General features: G+C 43.8%; 1 protein-coding gene across 3 annotated transcripts in view; it reads left to right on the forward strand.

Moving 5' to 3' along the window:
- Window positions 1-17,368, forward strand: part of LOC128745393 (plexin-A4) — a 114,944-nt gene that overhangs the window by 88,980 nt on the left and 8,596 nt on the right. For all 3 annotated transcript variants that reach the window (XM_053842478.1, XM_053842460.1, XM_053842469.1), the window contains 4 exons: window positions 9,812-10,351; window positions 10,419-11,019; window positions 11,080-11,261; window positions 11,328-13,288. In XM_053842478.1, the coding sequence (XP_053698453.1) occupies window positions 9,812-10,351; window positions 10,419-11,019; window positions 11,080-11,261; window positions 11,328-13,288 (3,284 nt within the window). The remainder of the gene's footprint in view (window positions 1-9,811; window positions 10,352-10,418; window positions 11,020-11,079; window positions 11,262-11,327; window positions 13,289-17,368) is intronic.

The following is a 17,368-nucleotide window of genomic DNA, read 5'->3' on the forward strand; positions in this document are numbered from 1 at the left end:
GTGCCACCGGCGGCGGTGGTGGTTCGTGTGTTAACGGAAAAACCGGGGCCTTTATCGGGCGACAGTTTAAAACAATTTTAAATAAACCATCCCGGGGAAAGTTTCACCATAATCGCAGTGTATTAGTAGATTTAACAAACAGATTGCTACTGGACCGATGTTAGGACATTATTTTGTGTGAACGGAAAAACTTCACACCCGCCGGACAGGTGGCTTTTTATCAAAGTGAAGTCTTTTGGAACGGTGCACAGTTACATCTCTCTTAGAATTCTACCCTCCTATCGCCGGTGGGGACAATCCCCTGGCTGACTGACCGACCCCTATTGACTTTCATTTTAATTGCTTTGATGAATAGTTTCACTGTGTGTTAGTTAATTCGCTGTCGCATATATTTTATTCAGTGAGCGAACTGTTATTGCAGGGATTTACGGCCTAGCTAGCGCGCTCTGCGTTGTTCAATTCCATTAGGGCGGTAAGGGCTTTTGGGTTGTATGTAAGAGTTAGTCTTGCCAAGTTTCAGTTCTATTTGAAAAAAGCTCAATCGTTCACTTTTATTGTAGAAAATCCATCTTGTAACAATAGGTATGAGAATTACGTACAGGTTGGTTGGTCTCCTATAATTACATTACCACACCCCATAAGTATCTGTATTTTTCGCACATTTGAAGCACTTGTGCTTATTGTGGTCGGCGCCTGGCAGCTGCGTGACAGTGAACTTTTGACATTGGTTCTATTTCCGCCAGTGGACACTTAGTTCTACTAATACCTACTATTTAAAACCGTTTGTTGTGACTTTTCTGCTGCCCTCAATAACTAACCACAATCTGCTTTACGGAATGGTTTCAATGGTGTCGCGTAACACTTTTTCTATTGCAAAGTGACTCACTTTTCAGGGACGAATTAGTGCCATTTTCCGAGAAAGTTCACACTGTTTTACTTGATTGCTCAAAATGAAATAATTGGGTAGACACTAGTGTCCAGAAGTGTTGAACCTCTTAAAAATTAGTGGAACATTTCCTTAGATTTCTCCGAATTCTACTTGCTGAAAAATCAACACTTTCCAATATCTTTTTGGAAAGGGAAGTGACTGATGCGAACAATGATTAACTGGATGAATTGGAAAATTACTGGAAATAGACCAAAAATATATCGGGTAGTGCAATGGCAGGTGGGACTCGCTCTTTCGGTTGGGGCCCGAATGTTTTACTAACTAAGCTACTGCCACCCGTTATATTAGGTAGTTTGATACCTAGTTCTGTTTTATTCTCCAGTTCTATTATTCTACATTCCCATTACACACTCCTCTTGCAACGATATTGCTTTTGTATGAGTGCTCTTTGTTTCTACCGTGGAGAAGATAGACTGTTATCTACTCGATCAGTGCGATAGAAACGTGCAGTGCGTTGCCGACAGAAAAAACTTTCCAATATTTCTTCTATCAATCGTTTCCGATATTTCGAAGCTACAGTTACGCAATTTCACACATTTATACAAATAAATATATCGGATTTTGAGAATATTACAGCTTTCCCAACGACTGCTGCCTTTCTAGATATTTGGCATAATTGTATAACTGGGAATATAAATTAATTCAAACCGATTTTCTAAGTTTACAACCCATCAAAATCAAAATGATTCAACAGATTAATTGCAGTATGTCCATTTTTTGCCATTTCTCGAAACATTTCGAATGTCGTCTAGAAACAAATGATTCGTCATTAGAAGTGACCCAAGTTTTGAACTAATTTTCGATCTCTTCGAAAATGTGAACCAGTGGATCTGCCAAGTCTTGCTGCATGGCTCGGAACCGGAAGGAACAATATCCGAAGAATACGGCGAGTGCGGTATTATATCTCATTTGAGTATTTTCAAAGAATAATCTTCAACTATTTTTGCGACATGAGGTCGAACATGGTTATATAGTAAAATAATTTTATTTTATTTATTTTTTTTTTCAATTTAGGCCATTACAAATGTTTTATAAAGTTTTTGTCCTTCCGGTGTTGGGTAACAAAAAGGTGACAAAAACTTGGAAAATGATTTGCAATAGCCTTTTCATGTGGGTATTTTCTGTCGGTATCTTTATACGTGAGCCTCTTTCAGTTTTAATCTCTTTCCATGAAGGACTCTTTTCAGCTATTCAGCGGAATGCTATCATACATGTCGTAATATATGATATCGATCGACACATCCCGAAAAGAAGTCGCCGTAATACTTCTGACTCAATTCATTCTTGGCACACGAATGAGCTACGTCAGCTCAAGTCATACGAAAGAGCAGCATTGAGAAGATCACGCTTTCACTAAAACTCCATAATGGAGAGATATATCAGTTGTCCAAACGCGTCAGTCGTCAATGGTTTTCAAGTTTGGTTTCAAGTCAATACAGCATTCAATGCTTCACCCGAAGTCTTTTTGGAACAAACAACGCAGATCGTCCGGCCTTGTGACATCTATGGAATACTACGGGAAAATTGCTGCCGCTTCTCAGGGTTAATTTCGTTTCTTTTCCAAGAAGTTCGCTAGTATTTTCACAACTGAGCAATTGAGAATTTACCACGTTACCCTAGTAGCTAACAATGTCCCAGTATATTTGCTCAAACGCTGAGAGCCATTGATGTTTAAACGGATATCATTTTGAAGGCGTCTTCAAGCTTAAGTCGTCCTTCCATCTCGGACTGGACGGCGTACCTTCTGTATTCCTGAAGAAATACATGGCCTGCTTGCTGACATGCCTGCCGTTGCTCTGTCTATTGCAAATGTCCATCTTTAGTGCCAAACGAATATCATCGTGTTGGGAATTTACATAAATATCCATAAAAAAAATTAACAAACGTGATGTTAACAATTATCAAGGAATCACATCGCTAGGTGCAGTCTGGAAGTTATTTGATTTGGTGTTCATGGAACTTTAACTTTCTCGCTGCAAGCAATATCTGAGTGCAGATCAACATAGTTCCAGTTTCTAGCGCTTTACTACGACTGATCAGCTGTGTCTTAAATCCTGCATAATGGAATATATAGTCCAACAAGCTCATACAGTCAGTCATATATACCGATTTGGTCGCAGCCTTCAGGTAGACCTCAAGGAAGTCATCTAGGCCCTTTGATTTTTCTGCTTTACTTCCACGCGGTGTTACTTAGTCATCAAGAGCCCACGATTTTCGAATCACCCCGACTGATGACTGTCATTTTCTTCAAAATCAATTCGATGCCTTTGTCACTTGGTGCGACATGAACCTTATGTTGGTTAACCCAGAAAAGTGTTCAGCAATCACATTTTCTCGCAAAAAAAAACGATCTAATCCTGTTTCGATATCCGCTCGAAAGCATAGCAATTGAATACGTTTCGCATATTAAACATCTGGGAGTTACCTGGGGTGGGAGATTTACAGTTAACGTACAAGCAGCATATTTGTATATTGTTGCCAAAGCCTTAAGGCCTTTAGGGACTGTCTTCAAGGTTGCAAAAAATCCTCTAAATATACGGTTTCAAATCCCTATACGGTTCGTCCGACTGGAATTCTAACTATCAATAGTACTAAGAGAATTGAGCCAATTCAGCGTCGATTTCTTCGATTTAGTATTTTACTCTTTTGACCGTGTGTTTGTAAAGTTGACAATGATTTGGGCTAAACCCAATCTGTTATAATAAATTAAAATGAAATGCCAACTTAAAGGATGCCCACGGTGAAATAGCAACACACAAAACTAATTTGCAAAAATTGAGTTTTCATCCGATTGCCATAAAATTTCAGGGTATCAAATGAAACAAGTAAACTTAGTTTTGCCGTCTTTATTTTATTTTATTTTATTTTGTTTTATTTTATTTCGCCAATGGCCGTATTTTGTCCAGTCCACCGTAGCCTACTGACTTTCGCCAGATGACGATGGGAATCACTGTTTGCCTGTAGCTTGTGATTCATACGACTCCGCCACTCTCCACTTTTAGTTTGTACTCCTCCTAATATCATCCGCTTGAACACGGCGCTTATGTCCTCCGTGAGCCGTGTTACGGCTTCAAGTCCATAAAGAACTACCGTTCTTCGTACGGCGGCGTATGCTTCTTGATAATAGCGTTTTGCAACGGGCAAAGTAGGCCCGATTTTCTACTTTAATGCGCCGCAGAATCTCCTAACTAGTTGTTGTCCGCGGTTACCAGCGATCCTAAATACAAGCAGAACTCATCTGCCACTTCTAGTTCGCCGCTGTCAACAATTACCGTCCGTAAGAGCCATGCGTTTGTTTCCTTTGAGCCTCTTTTTTTAAGTATTTGGTCTTCGACGCATTTATATTTAGCCCAACCCTCCTAGACTCCGCTGTCGTCGGATCACCCCCTCAAGAGCGATGTTGAATAGCATGCAAGATAAGCCGTCACCTTGTCTCAACCCCTGTCGTGTCTCAAAGGAACTGCACCAGTTTATCCGGAAAACCATGTTCGTGCATTATCTGCCATTGCCGGTGTCGATCGACTGTATCGTATGCTGCTTTGAAATCAATAAAGCCAAATCTGTCCAGAAGATCGTAGGACATTTGTGAGACTTCAGAGGACTTTTGCAGACACTCTTTAAATACACCTGTCTTTGCATGGTATTTGTAGTCACAAAAAGTCTTGGCAAACTTCGACATCTTCGGATTTCGGAGGTTCTCTGGAATAGCAAATTATCCTTGACAGTGTACAACTGGCCGCCCGGAATCTGGTTGAATTTTCACGTATGTCTCATCGGCCATAACGCAGCACCGTGATTTCGTCAGCTTTTGATCGTATGACTTCCGGGCACGACTTTCCGTTACGTTCCGTATTCTGTTGGAGCCATCTGTACCTTGAATGTACGTAATGTAATTCAGCTCGAGGTTTGGTTTCCCGTCGAAGGCCCCAACTACGCAGGTGCGATCCTTAATAGAATACGGGTCACTTTTTTGGCTTACGATCGACAGTCAGACGTTCTTCGAACCGTTTTATGACACGAGAAGCCATAGAACACGGGAATGTGCAGAATTTTCTCGCGAACGAGCTGTTCAAACGGTTCAACGGTTCAAAAGTTACAGCAATTTTACCGTGGACACCCTTTATTCGCTGCAAGGAGATGGCGAAGCTATTCAAGATACTTTGCGACACCGAACTTTGCATGGAACCGCAATCCATACAGTCGACGTATTTTAAAGATTTTTACATCGTCGTCGGTATAAAGCGACCGACAGCCAAGTGGCAGGGGTGCCGATAGCTCATTTATAAATAAACAGAAAAGAACAGTGGTTTAAGGTTGCTTCTCTGCTTTACGCCAGATCCGGGATACACGAACTCGATCTTCAAGCTGTGTTTGTAATCACCGAACCGCGACGCTGAATGAGAATACACATTTCCACAGCTGAGTCGATATGTTCATTTATACTGCATTTGTCGTACTGGTACGGGCTGGTACATTAATCACTATGACTTTTCCACGCACGTTTGGCAGTTGATTGGCAGTAGATTGGGGGAATTTGATTGCAGATCCGCCAGTAAGCGTCTTGCGGAGGGATAAGTAGGCTCGACTTCCAGCTTGAATGCGAAGATGAATCTCGTTACTCGTATTATTGTCGACGGTGACCAGAGATCCCAAATATACGAACTCATCAACCGCTTCATCGCCGTCAATAGTCACTCTCCGTGAGAGGTAAACGTTGTTTCTCTGGGGCCTGTTCCTAGCATATATTTGGTTTTCCACGCATTGATTGTAGCCTAATCCTCCTAGGTTCCGTTTTTAGTCTGGCGTAGATTGTCTCCCCGGTCTCAAGGTTCCTAGTAATCCATTCCATTGCGCAAGCATCTACGCGATTCAAAAGGATACGAAAGTCCCTTTAAGCACGCACACATCGTCCGTTCAAGAGCAGCTTTCATCAGCCATGTCAGTTTAGTAAAAAAAAATGTTCCAGTGATTACCTGACATACCTCTTCGCACTCGACTGTATCGTATGCTGCTCTGAAATCCACGATGCCCCACGAATTCTCTTGCTATTGGGGATAGACGACGTAACAAAATCTGGGAGAGTACCTTGTAGGTGGTATGATATGAAGCTCTTTTTATGTGGCACTTTCCAAGTGAGTCACTCCTTGTGAATCTCCTTTCAAATAGGTTACGCAGGCTTCTGTCATACTCACGCTAAGTCTCACTATTAGGACTGTTAAATGTACTGGTGGTTAGTGACATTAATTTGAAAACATTTGATTTTTCTTTTGCGACCACCCTTACTAACACACACCAGGATTCCTGCTTTCAGAAACCCCCCCCCCCTCCTCCAATTTCATAGTAAAGGAGATTTCTTCATCGAGATATAAGTATCCCGCGGATTTCTCATACAAAAATCTATAAGCAAGGCATCCTATACGAATCTTCTTCAAAATTGCTCCACACAATTGCTATGCAAGGAACAGAGGCTCGGTGCGAATCTTTTTGTTCGTTCAGTTCGATCAGTTAAGCGACATGTTTCCAGCACTTTTTTCCTGTATAAACTCATCACTGCGATCAATTGATCTATTCTCAGTTTCCCGCAGTCTCGGTCTGGCTCGGCATCGGTATGTCTCGGTTTCGGTCTCCATTGTCGATCTCTCTTGGTCTACCTTGTTGGTGATGCTACTAGTCTCCCTAAGTCTCGGATTGTGTATTTCTCTATTTTCATCAGCCTCGATCTTCCTCGGTCTCGGCCTACGTCAAGGTTTGGTCCCGGCCTTGGCCTTTGTCTAGGTCCCAGCATTGACTTCGGTCTCGATCTCGGTCTTAGTCTGGATCTACCTCGGCCTTGGATCTCGAACACCGTTACTCTGGGTCGTCACCGGTCTGGATCTGCTTCAGTTTCGATCTCGGTTTTGGTGTTGGTAGGTAGCCATGTTTCCAATGCCAACGTGTCAGCGTTAGAGTAAACGAGATATCACTTCATCGCTACGCTTCACACAAGTTAGCTCTTTTCGGCTGTCAGTGAGGCCTACAACTGTGAGCTTGCAGTGATGTTAGCTCTTGTCCATGCAAAGCAAAATAAGATAAAGGTGCCAGTTAGCTGGTTTCGGCCTTGGCCTTGCTTTCGATCGTGCCTTCGACCTTGGTCTTCATTCCAGCCTTGATCTCGATTTCGATCTCATTCTGGATCTAAGTTTTGTCCTATGTCTCGGTCTCGATCTTGGCCTTGGATTTGATCTTGTCAATGGCCTTGGTTTCGGCTGGTCTTCATTCCAGCCTTGGTTTGGATTTCGATCTCAGTTTTGGCCTTAGTTTCGATCTCGATCTTGTCCTTGCTTTCGATCTGCGCTTTGGGCTTGGTCTTGATATTGGTCTGGACCTTGGTCTCGATCCCAGCCATAGTCTTTATCTCGATCTCGATCTCAATCTCAGTTTCGATCTTGACCTTGGGCTCGATCGTGGGTTTACCATCGATCTCAGTTTGGTCTCGGCTTTGGTGTCGGTCTCACCCTTGACCTTGGTCTCGGCCTCATCTTACTATCAATCTCTATCTCCCTTCGCAGTTGGCCTTGTTCTCAATCCCTGCCTCGGCTTTGGTCTCAACTCGACTTTGATCTCGGTCTTGGCCTCCATTGGACTCCATTTCGACCTTGGTTTTCGTCTCGATCTAGATCTTAGCCTCGTCTCGATTGGTTTCCATCTCGGCATTAGCTTTGGTCTTGATCTCTTAATTCTTACAAGCTAGTCGTCATACATCCGGCTGCGAAGTTTGTCGATAAATAAGGGTGAAGTTTTAGAAAGACGTTAAACATAAGACTTGACTTTGATCCTGATCTCAGCTGGTTATGGTATTGATTGCGGTTTTAACCTTGGTCTTCATCTCGATCTCCGTTTTTGTCTAAGCCTCGATCTCGGTCTTGTTTCGATCTCGGCCTCGGTTTTGATTGAAAAAACGGTTTTCGAATTCCAAAACCACGAATTTAAACAATTGTCCCAGGAGGCCAAAATTATATTTGGCCGAATCACGAAAGGCTGAATCCTTCTTTGGCTTAGTCTTGAAAGGCTTAAAATGAAAAGTCGAAATATTTCGGAAGCCTGAATAGGAATGCCTACTGCCTGTAGGAATTATTTCTTAGTGGAGTCCAAACGAGCGGTAGCGAGTAAGGACAGCATACACTATACTCAACATTTGTGCACGTTGAAGACCGTGAATATTTTCGGCCGAATATTACATTCGGTCATTCGTGTATCGACCATTTGAAATTCCGTCATTTGGTCATTTGGGGTTTCGGCCATTTGTGACTCGGCCAGTCATAGATAATCCCTCGGTTGCGGTCTGCATCATTGGTCTCTCTAGGTCTACCTCGGTGGCGATTTCAGTTACTCTGAAATTCGTAACCGGCTGTTAGAGTACAGGAAAATTACGGGACCAGTACAGCGATCCTACTGACTCTATCTAGCAAGCACCACCTAGCCGATATTCGAACATACGACGACTAGCTTGTTAGGCCAGCATCGTACCTCGAAGTTAACTGGGGGGCGTGGTTAACATCAGTTATGATCTCGGCCTTGGTTTCGCTCCCAGCCTAGACCTCGGTCTCGATCTAGGTCTGGATCTACGTTGGCCTTGGTCTCGGACTGCCTTAACTACGAGCTCGGCTTTGCTGTCGTTTTCGTCCTTGGTCTTGGTCTCGATCCCAGTCTCGGCCCTTCTCGATCCCGGCCTTAGGTTTGATGTCGGCTTTGCTGTCAGTCTCGGCCTTGGCTTTAGTTTCGATCCCGCCTTTGTCTTGATTTTAATCTTGACCTTGGTCTCGATCTCGGCCTTGGACTGAATTCGGCTTTGCTTCAATCTCGGCCTCAGTTTTGATCTCGGTCTCAATCCCAGTTTCAGCCTTGGTCTTGTTTTTGGTTTTGATCTCGGCCTTGGTCTAGAGTTCGAGCTTGGCCTTGGTCTCGATCTCGGCATTGGCCTTTGGCTCAATTTAGACTTTGGTTTTGATCTCGGCTCCACCTTGGCCTTGGTGTTATCAATGGCCTTGATCTCGATCCCAACCTTGTCCTTTATATCTGTCTCGACCTTGGTCTCGATCTCGATCGTGGTTTTGTCCTTGGTCTTGATCCCAGCTTTGGTCTTGCTTTCGATCTCGGCCTTGGCCTTGGATTTTAACAAATAGTCGTCATATAACCGGCTGCGAAGTCTTAGAAAGACGTTAAGCCCAAGCTTGATCGCAGCCTTGGTCATGGTATTGATAACGATCTTGGCTTTGGTATCTGCCTGGCATTGGTTGAGATACCTCAGTTTTGATCTTGGCCTCGGTGTTGGTTTCGGGTTTGTTCTCAGCTTCGATCTCATCCTAAATCTTGGCCTATGTCTTGGTCTCGGTGGTCTCGTCTTCTCAATCTCGTCAAACTCGGTTTAGTCCTTGGCCTTGAGCTGCGTATCACCCTTGGCCTTGGTCTCGATCTCGGCCTTGGTCTCGGTCTTGGCCTTCCTCTCGATATCGACCCAAGCCCAAGGTTTTGCTTTAATCTTAATCTCAGCCTTGGCTATGGTATTGATCTTTGCTTTGGTCTTGGTCTCGATCTGTGCCTCGGTTTCGATCTCGGTCTCGGTCTCGGTCTTGACCTCGATCTTGGTCTTGATCTAGATATCGCCCTTGGTCTCTCTTTCTTTCGCAGTTCTTGGCAACATTTGTATTCAGCGGTCGGATATTTAAACAGATCTGTATTTCATCATAGAAAGCAAAAAGATTGTTCTCAAAATAATATTCATAAAATTCTAATTTTGCTTCCTGTTTTATCAGTTAACCAATATATATTGTAATTGCAATCAACTAACTGATCATTTCATTTTTCCCCCCAATCCCATTGCAGACCACTTCAACGCGCAGCTCTCGATCAAAACCTCCCAAGGGCCGGACATCGTATCGACGAAGTTCACCTTCTTCGACTGCAGTACGCACCTCTCGTGTACGCAGTGCGTCTCGTCGCAGTTCCCGTGCGATTGGTGCGTCGAAGCGCACCGCTGCACGCACGATACGGCCGAGAACTGCCGCAACGACATCCTGGTGACGGGCATCAGCCGGATAGGCCCTAGCTACCGCTCGGGGCCGGGTTTCTGTCCGACGATCAACGTAACGGGCGACGGGCCGGAAATTCTGGTACCGGCCGGTTCGAAGAAGTCCGTCAAGGTGAAGGTGCATATCATCGGTCAATTCATCGTGCAGACGCGGTTCGTGTGTCAATTCAACGTCGAGGGTCGGGTGACGAGCGTCAACGCCCAGCTGCTGGGCGATACCATCTACTGTGACGCGATGGAGTTTTCCTATACGGCGAAGACGCCGAAGCTGACGGCGACGTTCGCCGTCATCTGGGGTGGTTCGAAACCGCTGGACAATCCTAATAATATACATGGTGAGTTTGGTCGGGTTCAAAACAGTTTGGGTTGGTTTTTTAAAACGAGTTTTTTTTTTCGTTTCAGTCGTAATTTATCGCTGTAGAGATATGTCAGATAGCTGTGGTGTTTGCTTGGCGTTAGATGAAAAGTATAAATGTGGTTGGTGTTCGTCGTCTAATACATGCGAGGTGGAGGATCAGTGTGGGATTTCCGGCAAGGTTGAGGGGCTGGAGAAGAAGGATTGGCTGAACAATCAGCAGACCTGTCCGAATCCGGAGATTCATTCGTTCGACCCGAAGACGGGTCCGTGGGAGGGTGGAACGAACATTACGATTCGGGGAATTAATTTGGGGAAGAAGTTTGAGGACGTGTATGGGGGGATTAAGATTGCCGGTATTGATTGTATGCCGTTCCGGGAGCTGTACGTGCAGACGAAGGAGATCGTGTGCAAGGTGGATGGGCCTGGGGTGAAAACGCATCGGTCCGGACACGTGGTGGTGCAGATTTCCGATTTTCGCGGTGAGTCGACGTATGATTTTGTGTTTGTTGATCCGGAAATTACCGATTTTGGGCCGAAGTTTGGACCAATTGCCGGGGGTACCATTATTAAGATTGTCGGTAAGGATTTGAACACGGGAAGCCGGGTGCAAGCGTTCCTGGATCAGCACCCTTGTGAGATTTTGAGGTAAGGCTTTTCTCCTTTGCTCTTTTTGGTTAGAAATTTAATTATTATTTTGGTTAATAGTACCGACGAGAATGAGGCCACCTGTAGAACGACCGCGGTTTCGAATCAGATGCAAGGAAAACTGCGAATGGAATTCGACAGTGGAAAGCGAGAGTTTGGTGGGGATAACTTTGAGTACGTGGCGAACCCGTCAATCGACTATGTCACCTCCGGTGACCCCGGACAAACGAGAACTGCGCGAGGTAAGACTCTTCTACTCCCCATAATACCGACAAAATTAAAGCCAAACCTTTTTTTTCCAAACTCAGGAATCCCAGCTGGTGGCATTAAAATCTTCGTAGTCGGCCAGAACTTTTTCTCGATTCAGAAGCCGAAAATCTACGTCTACTATATGGATCAGATCTTCCTGAACGAGTGCCAGTCGATCTCGAACAAGGAGATGCAGTGCAACTCGCCGGAGATCGACCTGCAGGAGGACGACACCCTCTTTTTGGACGAACCGCTGCAGCTGGAGTACGGTTTTATCATGGACGACGTTAAATCGGTGAAGAATCTGTCCACCAAGCTGGGCAGTCGGTTCGAGCTGTACCCGAATCCGGTTTACTTTCCGTTCGAGGAGAATCTGAAGCACTTCAACAGTGAGTATTTGACGATCAACGGTCGGAATCTGGATCGGGCGTGCAAGGAAAGCGATGTGGTAGTTAAAATCGGTAGCAATGCCATCTGTAATATCACCTCACTGTCGCGGCAGCAACTGACCTGTCGACCGCCAGTTGATCAGGAAATCAAGAAGGTCAACGTGAAGGTTATAATCGGGAACTCGCTGACGTATGACATCGGTTATATGAGCTACTCAACGGCCAGTATACTGCCGTCGATCAACAACAAGGCGGTCACGATGATCGTCATCGGAGGTTCGATAGTTTTCTTCATCATATTCATCGCGCTGGTCATTGCGTATCGAAAGAAAACGAGTGAGAACAATCGTGTGCTTAAGAACATGCAGGAACAGATGGATATCCTGGAGCTGCGGGTGGCCGCAGAGTGTAAGGAAGCTTTTGCCGAACTGCAAACGGAAATGACGGATCTGGGTGGGGACATTACCTCAGGAGGTATACCCTATCTGGACTATAGGACGTATGCTATGAAGATTTTGTTCCCGAATCACGACGATCATGTCGTGCTCCAATGGGAGAAACCGGAACTGCTTCGGAAGGAGAAGGGATTACGTCTGTTCGGTCAATTGGTGATGAACAAAACCTTTTTGCTGCTGTTTATTCGGACATTGGAGAGCAATCGGTACTTCTCGATGCGAGAACGCGTTAACGTTGCTTCACTCATAATGGTTACTCTTCAGAGTAAGTTGGAATACTGCACGGACATCCTGAAGACTTTGCTGGCCGAATTAATCGAAAAGTGTATCGACGGAAAAAGCCATCCGAAGCTGTTGCTAAGACGGACGGAGTCCGTAGCGGAAAAGATGCTTTCCGCTTGGTTCACCTTTCTGTTGTACAAGTTCTTGAAGGAATGTGCCGGCGAACCACTGTACATGCTGTTCCGAGCCGTCAAAGGTCAAATCGATAAGGGTCCGGTGGATGCCATCACGCACGAAGCGCGCTACTCGCTAAGCGAGGAGAAACTGATTCGGCAGATGATCGAGTTCAAGGTCCTGACGGTGTACGCGAGCATTACGCAGCCTCCGATTCTGTGCAATAATATCGAAATGATTCCGACCAACACGGAGAACATTCCGGTCAAGGTGCTGGACTGCGACAGCATCGGTCAGGTGAAGGAGAAGTGTCTGGACACGATCTACAAGGCGATCCCGTGCAGCCAGCGGCCCAGGAAGGAGGATCTGGATCTGGAGTGGCGCACCGGCAGCTCCGGCCGGGTGATCCTCTACGATGAGGACTCGACCTCGAAGACTGATGGCGAGTGGAAGAAGCTGAACACGTTGCACCATTATCGCGTCAACGATGGCGCCTGTCTGAGTCTGGTACCGAAGGAAAGCTCCATCTACAACATTACGTTAATAGGGGAAAAGTATCCGGAGAAAATCCACAAATATGAAACACTAAACATATCGAAGTACGTTTCGCCGTCGCCACCGTTCAGCCGGGCCGGCAGTCCGATGAATGTGGACATGCAGGAGAACAGTATCAAGTACTGGCACCTGGTGAAGCACCACGACAGCGACGGCTCGAAGGAGGGCGAGCGGGTCAACAAGATGGTCTCGGAGATCTACCTGACCCGGCTACTGGCCACCAAGGTAGGTGCTTTGTATTTCATATAACATCAAACGCTGACTTATCATACCCAGCAGTTACAATTATTCGGAAAAGGTTCATATTATAGAAGCTTTCAACGAAAAATTTAACTACAGTTCGCCATTTTGGAATTTAAAATCGTGTCAAACATTAATATTCGCCTTGCACTAGTCACTCCCGTTATAAAAAAAAACTCGACGTGAAGATTTTTAAACAAAATACTGCAGAATAATCTATCATCTTGAATTTTAAGATGACATAAAACATCTAATTCTATTTTTGACTTCTAACAGCCACTCCCATTCTAAAAATTTCCTGCCATGCCGTTTCTTTGGAAGAGTTTTCTTGCAAAATGCTAAATAATTGTCCACCATATTGGATATCAAAATGGCGTTGAACATCCATTTTGGACCTCTTGAAATGTTCATTTTGTGTATCATCGTCGGTTTGAAGATGGCATCAAACAACATTTCCTAACAAAATACTGAATAATCGTCCGTCATCTTAGATTTCAAAATGAGGTTAAACATCCATTTAGTTTAATTTGTGCGGCTTTTCATGCAAAATATGAATTAATCGTTCGCCTTCTTGTTATTCAAATAGGCGTCAAACATACATTTTAAATTCTAACAAGAATTTCTGTCCTCCAAAACTCCATTTTAAAAATTTAAATTAAAATTTTAAAATGGCGTTAAAGCAGCCATTTCTGTTCAAGTCAATTTTTACGGGTTTTTATATAACATGTAAAATTTACCGTCAAAAAACGACTTTAATTTCCAACGGGAATTTCCGTTCTATAAAAGTCCATTTAGTAATACCAAAGCCCATTTTGTAGGAGTTTTCATGTGAAATACTAAATTGCCCACCATCTTGGATTTTAAAATGGCATCAAAATCGACTTTTTTTGACTTCGTTCAGCCACTTTTGTGCTTAAATAATCTATTTTATAGAGATTACAGAGGATTTCCGATTGGCGTTAAATGTCTGTTTTGACTTTTTACAACAATTTTGGTTCGATAGAAAAGGTTTTCGAGGGATTTTCATGCTAAACACTAAATAATCGTCCACCGTTATTGATGCCAACAGCCTAGAGACGGGGTGACTCGTGCCGTCTCAAGAAGCCGCTTTCAATTTCCCAGTCATCTCTGAAGTTGCAAATCATTTTTGGCTTGGTCGAGGCTGGTGGCGGCAACCTTACACCTTCAAGTCCAAAATGAACTACCATTCTAATAAAGCGTTTTGTATTTAAATTGTTAGCTATGTGCGGCGGCGTATGCCTCTTGATCGTAGCGTTTTGCGAAGGGCTTGAATGCGTCGCTGGATCTTCTTAGTTGTGTTGTTTTCCGCGGTCACCAGCGATTTCAAATACACGAATTTATTTATTTAAGCATTTATTTTAAGCCCAATCCTCCTAGGTTCCGCTTTCAGTCTGACGTTGATGAATACCCTTGGTGACAATCGCACCTCTCGTTTCGCGTTTGTCCGCTCGTCGGATCACCTCCTTAAGAACGATGTTGAACAACATGCAGAATAAGCCGTCACCTTGTCTCAACCCTCTTCGTGTCTCAAAGGGACTCGAAACACATCACTTGATCCAAGCCATAGCTCTAATACGTCGCGTCAGTTTATCCGGAAAACCGTGTTCGTGCATTATCTTTCACAGCTGGTCTCAATCGATGGTATCGTATGCTGCTTCGAAATCAATAAAGATATGATGCGTGGGCATGTTGTATTCCCGACCTTTTCTGTAAGATCTGTCGGATGGTGAACATTTGGTTCATGGTGGCGCGAGCCCGCATGAAGAGCGCGCCTGTTAATTCCCTGCGAATTTCTTTGTGCTATCGATGACAGCCGGCATAAGAGGATCTGGGAAAGTACCTTGTAGGCGGTGTTTACCAGCGTTATGCCGCGCTAGTTGCAGCAGCCGAGCCGATTACTCCTTTTGTAGATGGGACAGACCACTTCTTCCATCCATTCCTCCGGTAGCTTCTGTTTCTTTCAAATCTTGGAAATTACACAGTGTACAGCCGTTGCCGGCGTTTCTCGGCCATGTTTATGAAGGTCTGCCGGTAGGCGGTCCTTACCAGCAGCTTTGTTTGTCTTCAGCAACGTGATTGACTTCTTGGAGATCAGGTGTCGGGACATTACTATCTTCCATGGGCATTCCTAGGTTAACTTCCGTTTCGTCTCCTTGTGCAACTTCGCCATTGAGGTCTGATTAACGAAAAACGAAAAACACCTCGCGCTCGTTTGTGATTAGATTCTCTCCCTCGTCTCTATGCATGTCAGGTTTCGGAGTGTATCGTCCACCATGTTGTATTTCAAAATGGCTTTAAACATCTATTTCTGACTAACCTTTAAATGGTTTATTGTCAAGAAAAATACTAAGTTATCGTTCGCCATCTAGGACTTCACAATAGCGTAAAAAAATCAGTTTTTATTTCCGTTCTTAAAACGCCATTTTGTAGAACTTTTCATGCAAACAATAAAATAATGACAACTTCCTTTCTCTATAAGTCCATTTTGCAAGAGGTTTTTGACTTTTAGCATCCATTTTCGAAACCATTAAGAAGACCATTGAAAGTGGTGAATCACCGCTGGGCTAAAATCAAATACAGAAAGACCATTTTTTGTAAAAGTTTTGACGCAAAATACTGAATCGTTCTGGTTGAAATAACATCTACAGTAGATTTTGGCTTCTAGCCGTCATTTTCTTTCCAAAACCGTCTAACGGGTGACAACTAAAATTTTGGAATTTTTTTTCAAGCTGTCAAAAAAAGGCAAAGATACATGAAGAAGATCTGATCTACCGAAATTATCCATTATCCATTGTTGAAAAAAAATTAGTGTACATTTGAAAACGGTCCGTAACCGACTGTCCGACGAAACTTTCGTTTGACATCGAAACAGGAGCATTGTACGGCCGTCTGGTCAACTTTGCGAATGCATCTCTTGATTCTACCAATCAACTTTTTGCAATTCGTGGTTCTCCAGTTATTTTTGTACTCCAGGGAACTCAAAATCCCGAAGAAATCTTCGATTGGGCGCACTGCGACAGATTTTTCGGGTCGTAGTTTTTGGGTAAAAATGGGATCGAATGTGTATTCAGGAACGATTGTGTTTTTTGGCGTAATGCGATGATGCTCTATTCGGCCAAAACACGTATTGTCCATCTGCATGATGTTTTCGTAGAAACGGGATCAAAATTTTCTTCAAACATTCGTCTGCTGCATCTTAATTGATAGCCAAACCAGAGGGCTTGTTGTTGAAGAAACGAGAGAGAGAGAACGATGTCCTTCTGCGTCCATAATTTTGGCTGGTCTTCCACTACTTTACTTGCGAATAGTTTCATATAAGGATATGGTAAACAGTCGAAGCCGCAACATATTCGCTTTTTACATGTTGTACCGTATATTTTTTGTCGAGATTTTTGTGGCAGTTCGTAGAAGTGAACAACGCGCTCGCGGAATGCTTCTTGTTTTGATGCAATTTTTAGCAAAACTTAGCTAGCATTTTTTTTTCTCTCTCCTGTAGAGCCATATTACAACTGCGTCCATTGATAAGGAATATTGTTGTATGACCCATATTTGATCTGGTGTTAGTTAGATATCCTATCACAATTAAGGTGTGATGGACAATGGTTAACATAGCACACGGTCCCCGTTAGGCTCGACTCGTTGTGTAAAGCCTAATACTCTACCAGGATCGCTTTGCCAAATTTCGAAAGGCTCTAACAACCCCTTTCCAAATATTGACATCCTTTGATTGAATAATGCTCCACAATTGCAGAGTATATGTTCAATAGTTTCTATATCTAATTGGCAAAAACGACATTCAGTAGTATCATTTTTACCTATTTTGTTTAAGTGATATTTGCTCGGGCAGTGACCAGTCAACAGACCAGTAATTACCCGAAGATCTTTTTTACTAAGATTTAATAAGATCTGGGCTTTTGCTGCATTTGGTCTTATGAATCTTTTTGCTTGTCTGGATGTGTCCGTGGCGTTCCAATTTGATTCTACCATGGACATTTCCCATTTTCTTATTTCGGTTCTTAGAGCACACTCCGGGACTCCGCAAAA

This window comes from Sabethes cyaneus, chromosome 1 (assembly GCF_943734655.1).
Source record: "Sabethes cyaneus chromosome 1, idSabCyanKW18_F2, whole genome shotgun sequence".
In the NCBI taxonomy this organism is placed as follows: Eukaryota; Metazoa; Arthropoda; class Insecta; order Diptera; family Culicidae; genus Sabethes; species Sabethes cyaneus.